Consider the following 18568-nt stretch of genomic DNA (forward strand, 5'->3'; position numbering starts at 1 on the left):
ATAAAAACATGAACGGATAAAATCATGGAGTTAAGATTTTGCATTTGCCAAATCATGGCAGTTGCAACATTACCATGGATGTAGTAGGTATTTTACAGAAATTTTTCTATTTTATTTAAATAAATTGTTGCATGCTTCCAGAGTAACATTCTGTGAGACAGCTGGCCATGTAAATTTGTTTAATAAATAAAACAAAGCAAGTAAATCACTTTCAGGTCACCATTAAAGCTCTTTGACATTAAAATAATTGTATTCTATATTTAGAAAATGTTGAGACTTTTAGCACACTTTTAAATATTTAAATCTACTGATAAATTAATACTAAAAACTAAGCAAAACACAGCTAGAGTGAAAAATGACAGCTGCAGCCAAAATATAAATATAAACCCCTCTAAATTTTGTTGACAGTTACATTCCTTATACATTACATGTTTGGCTGTAATATCTATTATGAGACACACCTGGATCCCACACCTGTAATAATCTAGGAAACAGGTTCGAAATGCAGTGGATTAAAATAGTCAAATGGAGTCAAATGCAATGGATTGGAATGAAATATAAAGAAATAAACACTAATATAATACATTGTAAACCACCAGGCAAACATATTCTATATTTGGTGCACATGTCACTAGAGAAAGACAAATATGATGGATTGTGGGCATTTGCTAAGAAAATTGATAGATGAAAACAGTTTTCTATGTAAATATGATGGTGGATGAAGTAATAGATAAGTTGGTTTGCATACTTAATGAATCTATCCTCAAAAAAGAGACAACAGGGACAGTAAATCCTAGGAAATAAAGGATAATATTTATAGCTCAGGATTGAAATGAGGGGTCCTTATCCAGTGGTGGGATTCAAAATATTTAACTACCGATTCTGTGGGTGTGGCTAGTTGGGCGTGGCAGGGGAAGGATACTGCAAAATCCCCATTCCCTCCCCACCCCACTAACCTGATTTCCAGCTCTGTTCTCCTGGGCAGGGCAACTAAACAAGATCCAGCCAATCAGCTGGGACTCAATGGGAAGCAGAGAAGAGATGGGGGCGGGGCCGGTCAGAGGTGGGATTGGCCGGTTCTCCGAACTACTCAACATTTCCACTACCGGTTCTCCAGAACTGGTCAGAACCTGCTGAATACCCACCTCTGCCCTTGATGCTCTCTGAGCTTGTTGGTTTTCTTGCAGACGTTTTATTACCTAACTAGGTAACACCATCAGTGCACAGATGATGTTATTTTGCTTGGGTATTGAAACGTCTGCAAGAAAACCAACAAGCTCAGAGAGCATCAAGGGCCCTTCAATTCCTAGGAAAAGGGATTAAATAAATAAATAATACTCTTGGCAAGACATTTGGCAATTGATTCATATTAATGACGGTCGTAGCGTTCCAGGGTCCACATGATTTGTGCCCCTTATTTCTGTAGAAAAATCAGAATGTATTATTGTTTGAGGCCAAATAAGATTGATCAGAGATAGTCATCTCCCAGCATTGCTTTCAAAGGCCAGATGGATAGTAATAGTAATAATTAGAATAGAATAACACCGAGTTGGAAGGGACCTTGTAGGTCATCTAGTCCAACCCCCTGCTTAAGAAGTAGACCCTATACCTTTTCTGACCTAATAAACAGAATGATAGTCTAAATAACAGTTGTAGTTGTAAAAATGAACAAAGGTGCTTTATTCAGGAGGCAACTGGACTTTCTGGTTTTCCTTTGAAGAGGTTTTGCTTCTCATCCAAGAAGCTTCTTCAGCTCTTCTTCAGAGCTGTTCTTCAGAGCTGAAGAAGCTCCTCGGATGAGAAGCGAAACCTCTTCAAAGGAAAACCAGAAAGTCCAGTTGCCTCCTGAAAAAAAAGCACCTTTGGGACAACCATGATCTGAATGACAGAGAATTTCCATAGGCAAATGAACACAGGATTTGTTAAACCTTCATTGAGAGCTTAAGAAAAGAGAAGAACATTTCATGTTTCTGGATTACAGATTAACAGAGTTGGAAAAGACCTTGTAGGTCATCTAGTCCAACCCCCACCCCCAGCCCAAGCAGGAGACTCTACTACACCAATGGACATTCCTGGCATAGTTAAGTTGAAACACACAAAAGCTGTGGTACATGGGACGGTTGGTCATTGGCTACTGGTGGCCAACTGTGGCTCTGAGCTGAGAGGAGATGGAGGGGGTTGGTAGTTTTAAATTTCTGGGCACTTATATCTCAGAGGACCTCCTCTCATGGACCATGAATGCTAACATGCTTGTGAAGAAGGCTCAGAAGAGGCTGTACTTCCTGAGAATGCTCAGGAAGATAAATCTATCTCAGCATCTAATTCTGTCCTACTACCTCAGCACCTTGAGAGTGTCCTGACATATGGCATTCTTGCATGGGATGGGAGCAGCTCTGTAGCAGACAAAAAAAGCTCTACAGAGAATAATTAAAACTGCTGTGGTGACCCAGGGGGGAATACAAAATAAACAGTCACAAAAACCCGGTGAAGCTCCTTTTATACCTTCACTTTGCTTCCAAGCTCCAAATATCCTTGATGGAAGACAAAAAACTCCCACGCAAGCAGTTACCAGAAGGAGGGAAAAAAAACAACACAAACCAGGCAAGATAAGGGCTGGAAGACATCCACAGACAACACACACTGGGAAGGACACCAAAGTCAGAAAGGAACCATAAACTAGAGATATTTCCACGCTTTGTTTCCAGCGTTCGCCCATACACATGTCCATCTTCTTATTCAGTTGTCACAGCTGCAGCCCATGAAGAGGATCAAGGCCCTCTCCTCCCCAGTAGACCACGTCTCTCCCTTATCCTTTCCTCCCTGCGTGCCCTAGGATGGAGAGGGGATGGGCCTGGGTCCTCCTCTGACTGCTCAGCTGGCCTCTGCCCTTCCCCAGCCTCCTCCATAAACTCTGGAGCCACACTTCCACTCCCTGTCTTCTTCCCATCCTGCTCACAATCTTTGTGAACTGTTGCCTTCTGGCAGAAGATACAGAACAATTAAAACTCAAATCCCGCATTTTCTGAATAGTTTTTATCCCAGAGCTATAATTGCATTTAACAATGAACTTAACGGCCACCATCAGTGAGCTGTTGGACAGTATTACTTGATCTGTTGTGTGGATGCTTGTGTATTTTTAGGGGTGGGGAATTTTGGCGAGTGGAGGGGAATTTGGGGATTGTCATGTGTGTGTTGGGTCTGGTCTCTGAGTGTTATGTGAATTTCGTAGTATGTGTATACTGTGTATATACATACAATGACAATAAAGATTTCAATTCAATTCAATTCAACAAGGCACATCACAAAATTGAGAAAGGATGGGTAGCACAAGGACAGGCAAAATGATACTTGCCTGAGGTATCCATTCGAACCCCTGTCCTGGGAGGTGCTTGTTCTGAACGAGAAAACAGGGAGATAAAAACAACATGTATGTTTCTCCAGACACTGAAATATACAGTATTATTGTCTGACTTGGTGCTTAAATGCTTAAATGTAAACATTGGAATCGACGGACTTCACTTGTCATGCTTTTCCAGGCAATAGCAGAGTGGGGGGAAAAACACTTGTCAGTGTCTAAATGTTCTTTTCCCCCCTTTCAAAGCGGGTAAGATGCACAAGTAGCCCTTGTCTGGCAACAGTTCATTTAGGGGCAGGTCAAAGTTACGATGACACTTAAAAAAAAAGATTTTATGACGGTTTTTCACAAAAGATGACCATTGCAGTATGCCCACAGTCACGTGGTCCAAATGTGGACATTTTGGTAAACTGTCCTGGGATCTTCCCTTCTTATTACTTTGCAGTTTATTTATCAATTGATGAATAGAAAAGAATAGAATAGAATGCAGAACAGGATAGAATAGAATAATATAGCATAGAATAGAAACAATGGAATGGAATAATATAGAATAACATAGCGTAGCATAGCATAGAATAGGAACAACAGAATGGAATAATATAGCATAGCATAGCAAAGCATAGCATAGCATAGCATAGAAACAATGGTATGGAATAATATAGACTAGCAAAGCGTAGCATAGCATAGAATAGAAACAATGGTATAGAATAATATAGAATAATATAGCGTAGCATAGCATAGCGTAGCATAGCATAGAATGGAAACAATGGTATGGAATAATATAGAATAATATAGTGTAGCATAGCATAGAATAGAAACCATGATATGGAATAATTTAGAATAATATAGCGTAGCATAGCATAGCATAGCATAGAATAGAAACAATGGTATGGAATAATATAGAATAACAGCGTAGCATAGCATAGCATAGAAACAATGGTATGGAATAATATAGAATAATATAGTGTAGCATAGCATAGCATAGCATAGAATGGAAACAATGGTATGGAATAATATAGAATAGCATAGCGTAGCGTAGCGTAGCATAGCATAGCATAGCATAGCATAGCATAGCATAGCATAGCATAGCATAGCATAGCATAGCATAGAATAGAAACAATGGAATGGAATAATATAGAATAGAATAAAATAGAATAGAATAGAGTAGAGTAGGGTAGGGTAGGGTAGGGTAAGGTAGAGTAGAATAGAATAGAATAGAAACAATGGAATGGAATAATATAGCATAGCATAGCATAGAATAGAATAACAGAGTTGGAAGGGATCCCGGAGGTCTTCTAGTCCAACCCCCTGCATAGCCTGGGAACCTTATAACATTTCAGACAAATGGCTATCCAATCTCTTATTAAAAACTTCCAGCGTTGGAGCATTTACTTACTTAATTGATTGATCGATTATGACTTTATGACTTTAAAAGTAACTCAAGTTGTGAACATATATAAATACTCCTTCTCCTCTGGGGCCATTACTACTTTTAAAAATTGCTGTTTGTTGCCTGGTGATAGCTTCCATTTTTGTTAAGAAAATAAATTTGACTTTTCCTACGAAGAAATGATTATCCATCCTATTGATGCTCTCCAAGACATGGAGCACATTTTAAAAGCTTGAAGTGATGTCCCTAAACAATTTATGATTTGGGCAGAGATTCCTGATCCTACATTTTAGACGAACTAAAAATACCAATTTTTTTATTACAAAATCTGGGATGGTTATGAAATCAACTCGCCGGTCCCAACTCTTTTCCCCGACTGTGTCTTTATTAAAAATAAATAAATAAATGAAATAATCCTCAATTAGATAGACAGCAATGCAATTAGGAGGATAGGCCCTAAGCTTGGGGCAATTAAATCTTGCATGCGAAACCCAGCAAGCTTCAAGGAGATTAAAAAGGAAAGAACTGACAATCGATTTAAAAGAAGCTGTGCGAGGCTGCAATCTTTAATAAGGCTTTGGATCAAGGAAGATCTGACATTATGTATGTCCAGTAACTTGTAATTAGTATAATATTATGTGGGTATATGCATAATTTGGTATTTATTTATTTATTTATTTATTCATGTTTATGCAGTATATGCAAGAGGGATGTGGTGGTTCAGGGGCTAAGATGTTGAGCTTGTCGATCGGAAAGGTCGGCAGTCCGGCGCTTTGAATCCCAAGTGCCGCGTCACAGAGTGAGCTCCCGTCACTTGTCCCAGCTTCTGCCAACTTAGCAGTTCGAAAACATGTAAAAAAGGCAAGTAGAAAAATAGGGACCCCTTTGGTGGGAAGGGAACAGCATTCCATGTGCTTTTGGCATTTAGTCATGCTGTCTCTTTGGACATGACCATGGAGACGTCTTTGGACAGTGCTGGCTCTTCAGCTTTGTAATAGAGATGAGGAGCGCCCCCTAGAGCCAGAAACGACTAGCACGTATGTGCGAAAGGAACCTTTACCTTTACCTTTAGTGTATATTAGAAGTGGTGCGGTGGCCTAGAGGTGGAGCTCTCGCTTCACAATCAGAAGGTTGTGAGTTTGATCCCAGGTAGAGGCAGATATTTCTCTCTCTGGGCACACTGAGAATATATCTGCTGAACAAAAACTCTGCATTGGTGACAGGAAGGGCATCCGGCCAGTAAACGCTCAGCTCCATTCAGTTGCCCAGACTCCATCCCGCAAGGGATTATGGGGTCATTAAAAGAAGTTGATGATGTAGTGTATATTACGGGTGGAAACCCTTTGAGAGCTGTATGCAACGAAATTTCATTTCAATGTATGCCGATTCAAAGACACAATAAAAATATTCTAAGTCTTCTAAGGCTAACCTGACAATAAAACCAGTTGAAGTCAATGGAGTTTACTCCTGAGTAAGTTCATGCTGTACAGTTGCATCCTATTTTCTGAATTAGATGCTTCTCTTAAGAGACCTAAACTATGAAGCAATTGTTCCTCTCTTCTTTTTAAACAACATTTGAGCCACCAAACTTTTCAAAAGAAGTGGGGTATTGCTAGCTGTAAACCTCGGCAAGATCTGTTAGCCCAAGTAGGATCTGAACTGGACAAGGAGATTAATACTGGTAGTCCTCAACTTACAACAGGTTGTTTAGTGACCATTCAAAGTTAGATCGGTGCCAGAAAAAGTGACTTATGACCGTTTTTCACACTTACAACTGTCTCTCTCTGTCTCTCTCTCTCAAAGTGACTCTGAGCAAAATCTCTAAATGCCTAAAAGCAAGTAAAGACTCTTAAAAAAAATAGATGTTTTAAGAGACTGTGGCAGCGATCAGCTCTACAACTGACACTTTCCATTAGCATAAAAATCCTCTGGGGTTTCCTTGCCAGCAATCACAATGGTTTCACATCCACAGTGCTTTCTCTGTGTTGGTATTTTGATAAACATCTCTGAAAATGCTTCTGGATTTATCATCAGCTCCTACAAGCCACCGAAATATTTTGTCACGAGGAGTAACTCTCCCACCAAGATGAAAAATAACCGGGAATATATTTTGACTGAAAGCTTTCCGCCTCCCCCCCCCCCCCACCTCTGTCTAATGATAGAGGGAAAATTTGTATTCCTAAGTGGTAAGCCTCTTACATCATATCAGGGAGAGAAAGAGAGCGGGGAGGGAGACACACACAGACACATACACACACACACATAGAGAGAGAGAGAGGCAGAGACACACAGAGACACAGAGACAGACAGACAGATACACACACAGAGAAAAAGAAAGAGAGACACACACATACACACAGACACACATAGACACAGACACACACAGAGACAAAGAAAGAGAGAGACAGAGACAAAGAGAGAGACACACAGACACAGACACAGACACAGACACACACAGAGACAAAGAAAGAGAGAGAGAGAGACAGTGAGAGAGAGAGAGAGAAAGAGAGAGAGAGACAGAGAGAGACACACACACAGAGAGAGACAGAGACAAAGAGAGAAAGAGAAGAAATATATATGTGTGTGTGTGTGTGTGTGTGTGTGTGTGTGTGTGTGTGTGTGTGTATATATATATATATATATATATATATATATATATATAATGTTTTCTTAAGTTTTCGCGGGTACTTACATGTATGGTATTCAGCTTTGTTTGAGTATTTTCCCACGTCATTGTAGTTGTGCTTTTAAAGTTGTAGCAATGTTTCGGCAGAATCTTATCTGCCATCATACAGAAGCCTTTGTTCGGGAAAATACCCGAACAAAGCTGAATACTACATATATATATATGTATACATATACATATACATACATATATACATACACACACACACACACACACACACACACACACACACACACACACATATGGCATTCAGCTTTGTTCGGGTATTTTCCCATGTCATTGTAGTTGTGCTTTTAAAGTTGTAGCAACGTTTCGGCAGAATCTCATCTGCCATCATCAGGCTTCTGTATTGTGTTCATCTGTGAGTCAGACTTTCACAGCCGTTTCAGTTTTAAATTTGGGGCAGCCTATTGCTGTGCCAGAATATATATATATATTTCAAAAACATGTTTGGTGAATATATGGATTTATAGGTGTGTAGAATATATGGGTTGAAAATGGGACACAAAAATGATGCTACATTAAGCAATATTATGCTCGTTAAGCAATATTTAGGGAAACCCTCCACAAGATTTGAAGAAAAAAATTGCATTGTCCTTTGTTTTACACTTTTAGAAGTTCACATGTTTACCCTGTGGCAAGCAAGGAGTCTTCTCTCTCCAAGGAAAAATAAATCTGGGCTTTACATTCATTAAAATATAATAAATATAATAAATTAATTGATAAAGCTTAGCTAGGATGCCTAGTGTCTTCATATTCTCCTTTATCTGAAATTTTTCTCTAAAAGGGGTATTAGCTGTGCTCTTTTCTGTTTGGTTGCATATGCAATCAATTAATTATCAGAGTATCACCTGGGTTTATATATCTTAGACTCTGTGTGGGGATATTAACAGGAGAACGTGTTAGAATGTGAAGGGTTTCTGACCACTTTATGCTTTATGGGTCAAATTAGGTGGTTCTGGTAAAATCAGCAGTGGGGGTTGGACTAAAAGTCCTCCAAATTCCCTTCCAATCCTATTATTTTATGTTCTGTGCAAATAACACTAGCTACAACATCCTCACTGTTGCAAGGGATATATCCTACTTGACAAACAAATACCTTACTCTGCCCTCATTAGGGAAGTCTATACTTAGAACTCAAAATCAATCAGTCGGATGCTTCTAGGTCACCTCTACTAATCCCCACTTATTCAAAAGGATTGAAGTCATTGGGTTTTTTTTTGCTTCTGTCGATCTCAAAATACAGAAAACAAGGAGAAGAAATTCTTACTTAACTGCTGAGTACTCCTATAGGAACAGAAATTCCCTCACAAAAGAAGATAAAACAATATTTGTACCCCCTCTTCATTACAATATTGTGTATGCTGTGTCCATTTATCTGGTTTAATTTCTGACTCTCTGTCTCTGCCTGCCTGCCTCTCTCTCTCTCACCCTCTCTCTGTCTCTGTCTCTGTCTCTGTCTCTTTCATTCTTTCATCTATCCCACTGGTTGAAAAGCCGCTGATACACTTTTCTCCTTGAAATAACTTCTAAGGAGTTGGAAGCGTGAGAGACGTGGAAAGACTTGAATTCCTGCAAATAGCTGACTGGATCACCCAGAAGCTCAGAAACGAGAAAACATTGTTGTTAAAAACATTGTAGAGGAGTAAAATGACTCAAATACCAAACACAGAGGAAGGCATGAGACAACACACTGTGATCCTGGAATGACACAAAAGTTCTAAATGGAAGTTGGCTATGTTGCCGTAAATGTAGAGATTCCCCTCGCACATATGTGCTAGTCGTTTCTGGCTCTAGGGGGCGGTGCTCATCTCTGCTACAAAGCCAAAGCGCCAAAGCTGTCCGAAGACGTCTCTGTGGTCATGTGGCTGGCATAACTAAACACCCAAAAGTGCATGGAATGCTGTTCCCTTTCCACCAAAGTGGTCCCGATTTTTCTACTTGCATTTTTTATGTGCTTTCGAACTGCTAGGTTGGCAGAAGCTGGAACGAGGAATGGGAGTTCACTCCATTACACAGTGCTGGGGATTCGAACCACTGAACTGCTGACCTTTCTGATCAACAAGCTCAATGTCTTAGCCACTGAGCCACTGCGTCCCCTACCGTGATCATACATTATGTCAATTAAATATCTGTTAAAACTCTGTTTGACTGCTGTACCAGGGGTGTCAAACTCGCAACGTCACAGTGACATATTGTGACTTTCTCCCTCTGTGCTAAATTGGGTGTGGACAGCACATGACACATCCGGCCCGTGGGCCACGAGTTCGACAACCCTGGTTGTAACCCGTCATTGGGCAAAACAGTACATCACAGAGCAATCCATTTTGAACCAACCTGCCACAGATGGGTTAACTTACAGAATGGGTCCAAAATCCAGGACTCATGACCTGTGTGGGATTAAAATTTGGCAAAGCTGGGGCTGCTTTGGGGCTGCCGTATCACCAGTCAGCCCCAGCCATGCGATCATCGTGTCCAATGTTTGAGGACAGCTTCCCGCGAACATTGGAACGGTTGTTGCAGTTCGCCAGCAGCAGGTGTGGATGGCTGAGGTCTCGGAGAGCGAGGACTCAGATGAGGGGCCTGCGTGTGATGCAGGGATGGGGCCTGGACCATCAGGGAGTGGAGTGCTGCCTTCGGAGATGGTGGAGGCTGGAAGCAATGATGAAGAGGCTCCCGAGGAGCCCATGCCCAGCACGCATGCGCGCAGGGCTGCTCGAAGGAAAGAGCAGCTGCAGCAGCATGGGCAACCTGGGAGTAAGGCTGCTAGGTAGTGGCCCCTCCCTTAAGAGATAAAAGCCAGTTGAGAAACCGGAGTTCTTTGCAGAAGACAAAGAAGTTTGATACTCGAGCTTAGTGGACGTTAGGAATATCTGTGTTGGTTTTTGGAGACTCTTCGATTTATTGTTTAGGAACTTTATCTGTTGTTCTTGGCAGCCTTGCAAAAACTTGGCAAGGCTCTTTCTTATCAGAGCTAATTAGTTGGAAGCAGCCTTTTATCTGTGAAGGACTGGGATTCGTAAATGAAACATTAAAAGGTTGTACCTTTCTTTCGTGTTTGCTTTCTTGGAACCAGGTTTGGGTCAGAACAACAGTTGAGAAGCTAACAGTGAGTTAGAAGCTACTTCCACTGCTTATCTACCCACCCTGTTTTTCAATTTAGGTAAGGAAATAGCTCTGAAATTATGACCCAATGGGGCACAAGTTGTCTAGTGCTGAACAAATAGTGACTCAGTTGTTGCTTTGTGTCCTGTTCTCAGGGGCTTTGGAGAATAAGTTGACCCCCTCCTCTCTGTGACAGCCCCTCAAGTACTGATACTCCTTGACTTACAACCATTCATGGAGTGTCCGTTCAAAGGTACAATGGCGCTGAAAAAAGTGACTTGTGACCATTTTTCACACTTACAACCATTTCAGCATTCCCCACAGTCATGTGATCAAAATTCACACACTTGGAAACTGACTCAAAGTATTTATGACAGTCGCAGTGTCCCAGGAGGTCATGTGATCTCCTTTTGTGACCTTCTGACGCACAAAGTCAATGGGGAAGCCGGATTCATTTGATGAACTAGTTGTTGCTAACTTAAAGGCAGTGATTCACTTAACAATGGTGCCAAGAAAAGTCGTAGAATGGGGCAAAATCCATTTAACAGCTGTCTCAGTTATCAATGGAAAAGTTGGACTCCATTGTGGTCGTAAGTCGAGGACTATCTGTATTGGAAGACTGCTATAATGTCGCCCCTAGTCCTTTTCTTCATTAGACTAGATGCTCCCAGTTCCTACAACCATTTGTCATACGGTTTAGCCTTCAATATATATCTCTATGAACCTGTATATATAACAGACTAGTTGGAAACACATTAATCTTAATCTAAAGCAATGGCATCATTTTCAACTGCAAACACTGCAAAAAATGCAAAAGCATTCTGTATACATCAAGCAAAGGCAAACTGCATTGTGAAACCATCCCGACATTTAGTGGTCTATGATGGTCTATGACCATAATGAAGACTGATTTGATTTAAATGCTGAAAGGGGACTCAAAGCAAGCATTTCTCCACCAAGTGCCAATTTACACAAATGCAATGAACATCACCAGACATGACTGGAGCATGACTGGCATACAATGTTCATGTATTTTGTGCAACAACTACAGCCAACCAGTAGCTGGCAGTGTTTATAAGTTTGTAGCTGCATTTGCTCTGTATATAAAGTTTCCTGCTTCCTTCTGGCAGTTTAGCAGAAAAGTACATGTGGACAGTGCACTGTAAGGACTATATACAGAATTTTTAACAGTATCGTTCCCCATCTGTTCCTAACAAGAGTTAATTATCGGGATGCCATCAGACAAGTGCATTAAGCTTTTATTTTTCTCCTCCTGGTCTCCATAACAAATAAAAGCATTAGCTGGTTTACAATTAGCTACAATGTTCAATTCCATTGGGCCAATTTGAGTGTCCCAAAGATGCTTTTTCAAAAGGCAACTAGACTTTGCTTCTTCTTGAAGATGCTTCCCTTCTCATCCAAGAAGCTTCTTCAGTTCTGATAGAGACTGACAAGAAGCTCCTTGGGATGGGAAGCAGAACGTCTTCAAGGGAAAACCAAGTCCAGTCACCTTTTGAAAAGCACCGTTGGGACAACTATGACCTGCATGATTGAGAATCTCCACAGACATATTGGCCAAGGTTTCTGCAGAGGTGGACCATGGCTTCCACTTACGCCTACTTTCATAAATAGCTCGTGACTTCTCATACAGCTCGTATGGGTCAGGCTTTCTCGGGTCAAAGGCCTCTGTTGAATCGGGAAAAGAGCTTCTGTGAAGGGCTGGTGGGAAGGGAATATTCTGTGGTGCAGCTGGAGCAGATACACTTGTCTGTGGACTGCCTTGAGTGTCCCATTTTTCCATCATCTACAACAAAGAAAAGGAAACAAGACCTTGAGATCCTGGAGACAAACCCCATAGCTTTTTATTTTCTCAATCAGGTTACACCAGGAAGGTCTCCAAACGTGGCGACTTTAAGACTTGTGGACTTCAACTCCCAGAATTCCTCAGACAGCGTGGCTGGCTGAGGAATTCATGAAGCTGAAGTCCACAAGTCCTAAAGTCAGGGATGGGATTCTACCAGTTTGCACCTATTCGCTAGAACTGGTTGTTAACATTCTAAGCAGTTCGGAGAACTGGTTGTTAGAAGAAATTACTGGCGTAAACCTGTAAGGAAGGCAGGAAGGAAACATTCTGGTGTTGCTTACATAAACTGCCTCTCCATTAACCCTTATTACATTTTTGGCAGGACTAGACTTCCTGTCTCAGGAACGTCCAGAGAGTTTTTCCCCCCTCCTTTGCTGGTACTTTGCTTGTGTGGAGTGACCATTCAAAGTTACAATGGCACTGAAAAAAGTGACTTATGAGCATTTTTCATAGTTATGACTGTTGCAGCATCCCCACAGTCATGAGAGGCTAGGCGAGGAGATGCGTGCCTCAATGCGAGTGATGTTGAATTGGCCACACCCAGCCAATAACATTACCAAGCTATGTCCACCCAGTCACATGACCACCAAGCCACGCCTACCACCTAAGCCACACCCACAAACCGGTTATTAAAAATTTGAATCCCACCCCTGCCTAAAGTTGCCAAGTTTGGAGACCCCTGAGTTACATTGTCTTATTTGGCAATATAATTTTGAAGGTATCTACTCAACACCAGGTCTTATGTACAGGACTGTCAACTCAGCCATTTGTAAATAATTAACGATACTGTCAGAAGTATAATGTGTGCAGAGAACATTATTTTTTGTGTTTTTTCTTGGAGTCCCAGTAGAGATATATCATATCCTAAGAAGTGGAACAAGATAACATAAAGGCAGCAATTTTGTCCCACTGGCCATTAAATTTGGAGCTAAAGTAATATCTTCTATGATACACAATTCTAAAAGTAGAAGTTACATCTAGATTTATGGGAATCACTTGCCAAGTTCTCCATTTCATCTCAAAAGGTATACTAAAATTATGAACCCTGATATCTTTTTGTAGTGGCTTGCACACAAATCCTTCTCCAGAGTTCCTGGCTGAAATTAAATTGGGGAATTCAGCTGCCGTTGTTTAATCCATCTAGTTCTTATAAATAAATTCAAGTTTTCTCGGAAGAGAGTTAAGAGGGTGATTTCCCTTCTTGTAGCCTATAAGTTGAGGATGAAGAGCAATAGACAATCTTTCAATTATTTAGTGTCAGGTGTCTCTCGAATGTCCCTGCAGTTTTTAAGGACATTTTTGGGAAGTGGTTTGCCCTTGCTTTGCCCAAAGATTGTGTCAAAGTCAACACTGGCTTCATACCAAGGTATGACCAGAATTCACAATCTCCAAGGTCAATCCACTGGTTCAATTTTGGAGAATTGTTATCTCAACCTTCATTGATTTAAACTTCTTTTAATCTCTGTCTTTGTCTCTCTATCTCTCTGTCTCTCTCCCTCAATCCCCTCCCCCTCCCTCTCCCTCTTTCTCACCCACACCTACACCCACGCATATCTGTCTGTCCACTATCAATCTACTTACCACTCCCTCTCTCTAACCTTCTATTATATCTCTATCAATTATCTATCATTTATCTATTATCTCTCTCCCTCTCTCCCTCTCTGTCTCTCTCATCTATCTATCCACCCACCCATCATCTATCTATCTATCTATCTATCTATCTATCTATCTATCTATCTATCTATCTATCTATCTATCTAAATCAGCTCTCTCTCTTTCTTTTTTAATTGGTTTTTAAGTGTACATTTGCCAAACAGCCCTGCCTCCACATGGACAGAGGGAAGGAAATAATTTCTATATGCTCCATAGATCAGTATCACTAAATCCAGTAAGAAATACTTGCTTTCAAGCCAATAAGTATATGTCTAAATACCTTTTACAGTCATATTAGATTTATATTCCTATAATTAGCAGTAGGGTACCCTAAAAAATCTTGCAATGCAGGTTATTGTTTTCTACACTCATTATTTTCTTCTCAACCATGAGTCTTACGCATTCTAAGAACAATAATCAATAAATAAAAAACTTACAGGCTTTGGAGTTTTCCATGGTGAAAAGAATCCTAAAAAAAGAAAGAAAGAAACGAAAGAAAAAAAATGAGAACTCAAATATGATTAATTTGTCATCATTCTTACCAATATCTTTATCTCCATTTCTTTGAATTACAAAGAATAGGGGTGGCATCTTATCATCCATTACCGCAACAGGATATATGGAAAAAGATTATTTCATACTCAATTATTTTCATATTTAAAAACAATTGTCAGAGATACATTTCCACAGTACAAAAGAATAAATTAGAAAGGTTTTTTTTTTTTTTAATCTCTAATGACTACAGTCAAAAGCTCTTCTCACCAGGGTTTTTCCTGGCTTAATACATTATCTGTCTATCTGGTTGATTGCCTGTGTGTGTTTATCCACAGTACAAGTGGATCTACAAATATACAACTTAAAGTGAATGGGAAGGATCTTGGCGTTCTAGTGAACAATCACTTAAATATGAGCCAGCAGTGTGCATCTGCAGTCAAAAGAGCCAATGCGATCCTAGACTGCATTAACAGAGGAGTAGAATCAAGATCACGTGAAATGTTAGTATCACTATATAAAGCCTTAGTAAGGTCACACCTGGAACACCGCATCCAGTTTCGGTCACCATATTATAAAAAAGACGTTGAGCCTCTGGAAAGAGTGCAGAAAACAGCAACAAAAATGGTTAGGGTTCTGGAAGCTAAAATATATGAAGAACGGTTGCAAGAATCCTGTTTGTCTAGTCAAGTGAAAAGAAAGACTAGGGGTGACATGATAGCACTGTTCCAATATCTAAGGGGCTGCCACAAAGAAGAGGGAGTCAAGCTATTCTCCAAAGCATCAGGACAAGAAGCAAGGGATGAAAACTAGCCAAGGAGAGAAGCAACCTAGAACTAAGGAGAAATTTCCTCACAGTGAGAACAATTAACCATTGGAACAACTTGCCTCCAGAAGTTGTGAATGCTCCAACACTGGAAGTTTTAAAGAAGAGTTTGGATAAAGATTTGTAGGGTTTCCTGCCTAGGCAGCGGGTTGGACTAGAAGACCTCCAAGGTCCTTTCCAACCCTATTATTCTATGCTCTTCGCCAATGAGGGTGTGGCAGGTTGGAGGTGGCTGAAGGAGTAGAGAATACCCGACCTCCTTCCTATGTGCACCTCACTCCTTCCCTCTCCATCCTACTTAATTTTATTTTAATTGCATTTTAAGACTTTTATTTATTGTTTTAATGTTCTATCCTGCATTTTATTCAATGCCTACAATTGCCTTCGGTGAGCTGGGTGGCATATCAGATTTGATACATAAAAGGTTTACTGGAAACACTTTTAATCGTGTAAGTTGCCTAAGTATAGATTATCCACCAAAATGATAAAACACAAATATACCCAAACACTAACTAAATCTTTTTTATGCTCACCTTTGTAAAAGCAGAATCCAATTTAAATCTCCTAGGCTCGCTCTCAGCCTGGAAGGAAGACCTACACTGTACATAACAAATAGCTGGGTCTTCCTTTTTCTATGCTTATTTCTTTTCATGTTAGAATGGAATAGTGTAACAAATCCTCCAGTTTTGCAGTGCTTTAAGGCTGCTTTGAAGTATTGTTTGCATTTCATAGTGTCCATAAATTTAGTGAACAGGAAAAGTTTTGTACATAGAAATAGAAAACCAACTTTTGGGTTAAATTAGTCCTATACTTTATTTTTGAAACTGAGTATGGAAAAATCCCTGTTTTTTTACTAATAACTTACTCTCTATCTACCTCCCCCCCTCTCTCTAATCTCTAATCTATCTCCTTAATCTATGTCTCTCTATCATCCATCCTTCAATCCTTCCAAACTTCCATCCTTCCAAACATCCATCCATCCATCCTTCTATCTCTCAGTCTATATCTGCCTGCCTGCCTGCCTGCCTGCCTGCCTGCCTGCCTATCTATCTATCTATCTATCTATCTATCTATCTATCTATCTATCTATCTATCTATCTATCTATCTATCCATCCATCTATCATCTATCTATCTATCTATCTATCTATCTATCTATCTATCTATCTATCTATCTATCTATCTATCTATCTATCTACTTATCTATCTATTCAGAGATGGTATTTAGCAGGTTCTGACCAGTTCTGGAGAATCGGTAGCGGAAATTTTGAGTACTTTGGAGAACCAGCAAATACTACCTCTGACTGGAGATTTTACAGTATCCTTCCCCTGCTATGCCCACCAAGCCACGCCCACAGAATCTGTAGTAAAATTTTTTGAATCCCACCATTCATTCATTCTATCTATCTATCTATCTATCTATCTATCTATCTATCTATCTATCTATCTATCTATCTATCTATCCATCTATCTATCATTCAATCTATCATTTATCAGCTTAAATTATGTTTCTCTATCATCCACTCTTCCATTCTTTCATCCACACACCCATCATTCTAACTCTATCTATCTATCTATCTATCTATCTATCTATCTATCATGTAATCTATCATCTATAACTTAAAATATTTCTCTATCATCCATTCTTCTATTCTTCCTTCCACCCACCCATCATTCTATATCTATCTATCTATCTATCTATCTATCTATCTATCTATCTATCTATCTATCTATCTATCTATCTATCATTTAGCTTTCTCATCTCTCTCTCTCCCTCTCTCTCCCCCTCTCATCTTTCTATCTTCTATCTTTTTAACCACCCATTTCCCTCACAGAGGGACACTATTTCTATGTGTATCTATTTTTTTTAAAGTAGTTCCTTGTATACAATATATACAGACATACGTTTTAAAAATTAGCCACCCACTAATTCCAGATCACTTGGGTAAATAAGACCTTGAGAGATAGTTAGATGTGCTCTCCGAGCTTGGTGATTTTTTTGCAGACGTTTCATTATCAAACTAGGTAACCGCATCAGTGCACCAATGTTACCTAGTTTGGGTAATGAAACATCTGCAGGAAAACCACCAAGCTCAGACAGCACCAAGGATTCAAAAGCTCAGTTCAACCCTGAGCTACAAACATTCTCTTCTACACACAGTTAGAACTATTGCAGGAGCTGTGATCTTCCATTCTGTTAGCCCTACTAAGTGACACTGTCAGGAGGGCTCCTTGAAATTGTGTAGTGGTGGGATTCAAATTTTTTTTACTACCGGTTCTGTGAGCGTGGCTTGTGGGGTTGGGTGGCTTGGTGGGCATGACAGGGCAAAATCTCCATTCCTTCCCCACTCCTGGGGGAAGGATACTGCAAAATCCCCCTTCCCTCCCCACCCCACTAACCTGCTTTCCAGCTCTGTTCTCCTGTGTAGGACAACAAAAGAAGACCTAGCCAATCAGCTGGGACTCAATAGGAGGCGGAGAATAGATGGGGGTGGGGCCAGTCAGAGGTGGTATTTGCCGGTTCTCCAAACTACTCAAAATTTCCCCTACTGGTTCTCTAGAACTGGTCAGAACCTGTTGAATATCACCTCTGACTAGGTAGGCAGAATGTAGAAAGCAACAGTTTGATACCCTAAACTATTGATTTTGCTCTATGGAAACAGGCCAAACACAGGACATTCTAACTAATGCCTAGAAAGCATTTTCCAGCACAATGTTCTGTAGCTGGGTTGTCTTACACAGCTCCCATCCACCCTTCCTGGTCTGGAGACCTCACAAGCGTTAAATCAAAATATTTTAGAGAGCTGGCTCAACAGATGTCCCTTGTTTGCCCATCACTTGTCATAACCACCTCAAAATGTATGGATTTTATTGTCTTTTGCCACAGTCAACATCTCTGCATAAGGCTGCTTTAATTAAACTGTCTGAAGAGCACGGCAAGGATCTTCCCTGAAAATGAACAGATGGTATTCTGGACCTTTCCTCTGGGATAATTGAGTCTCTGCATGTCTTCGGAGGTCCCGAGTAGAGTGACCTCTATTTAATTTAAGGGCAAACTTTTCCCCGAAACGATTTCCTGTTATGAAATTTGGTGGCTGACTCCGTGTTCAAGGAAGGAAATTAAACATACATGCATGCTCATCAGCCCTGAAATAAATTGCTTTTGAATATAAAGTTTCTTGAAAGGTTGTGGAAGAGA

At 40.3% G+C, this 18568-nt stretch overlaps 1 protein-coding gene across 12 annotated transcripts in view; it reads right to left on the minus strand.

Annotated features, from left to right (window-relative positions):
* The window catches only part of MAGI2 (membrane associated guanylate kinase, WW and PDZ domain containing 2), a 566496-nt gene that overhangs the window by 71183 nt on the left and 476745 nt on the right, over positions 1–18568 (minus strand). For 11 of the 12 annotated variants that reach the window (XM_087934364.1, XM_087934361.1, XM_087934362.1 and 8 more), the window contains 3 exons: positions 14491–14522; positions 12151–12340; positions 3353–3394 (listed from right to left, as the gene is read on the minus strand). In XM_087934364.1, the coding sequence (XP_087790490.1) occupies positions 3353–3394; positions 12151–12340; positions 14491–14522 (264 nt within the window). The remainder of the gene's footprint in view (positions 1–3352; positions 3395–12150; positions 12341–14490; positions 14523–18568) is intronic. The other variant, XM_087934360.1, reaches the window with a different exon arrangement.

Source organism: Pseudonaja textilis, chromosome 5, assembly GCF_049901715.1.
Source record: "Pseudonaja textilis isolate UNSWEBS1 chromosome 5, rPseTex1.2, whole genome shotgun sequence".
Taxonomy (NCBI): domain Eukaryota; kingdom Metazoa; phylum Chordata; class Lepidosauria; order Squamata; family Elapidae; genus Pseudonaja; species Pseudonaja textilis.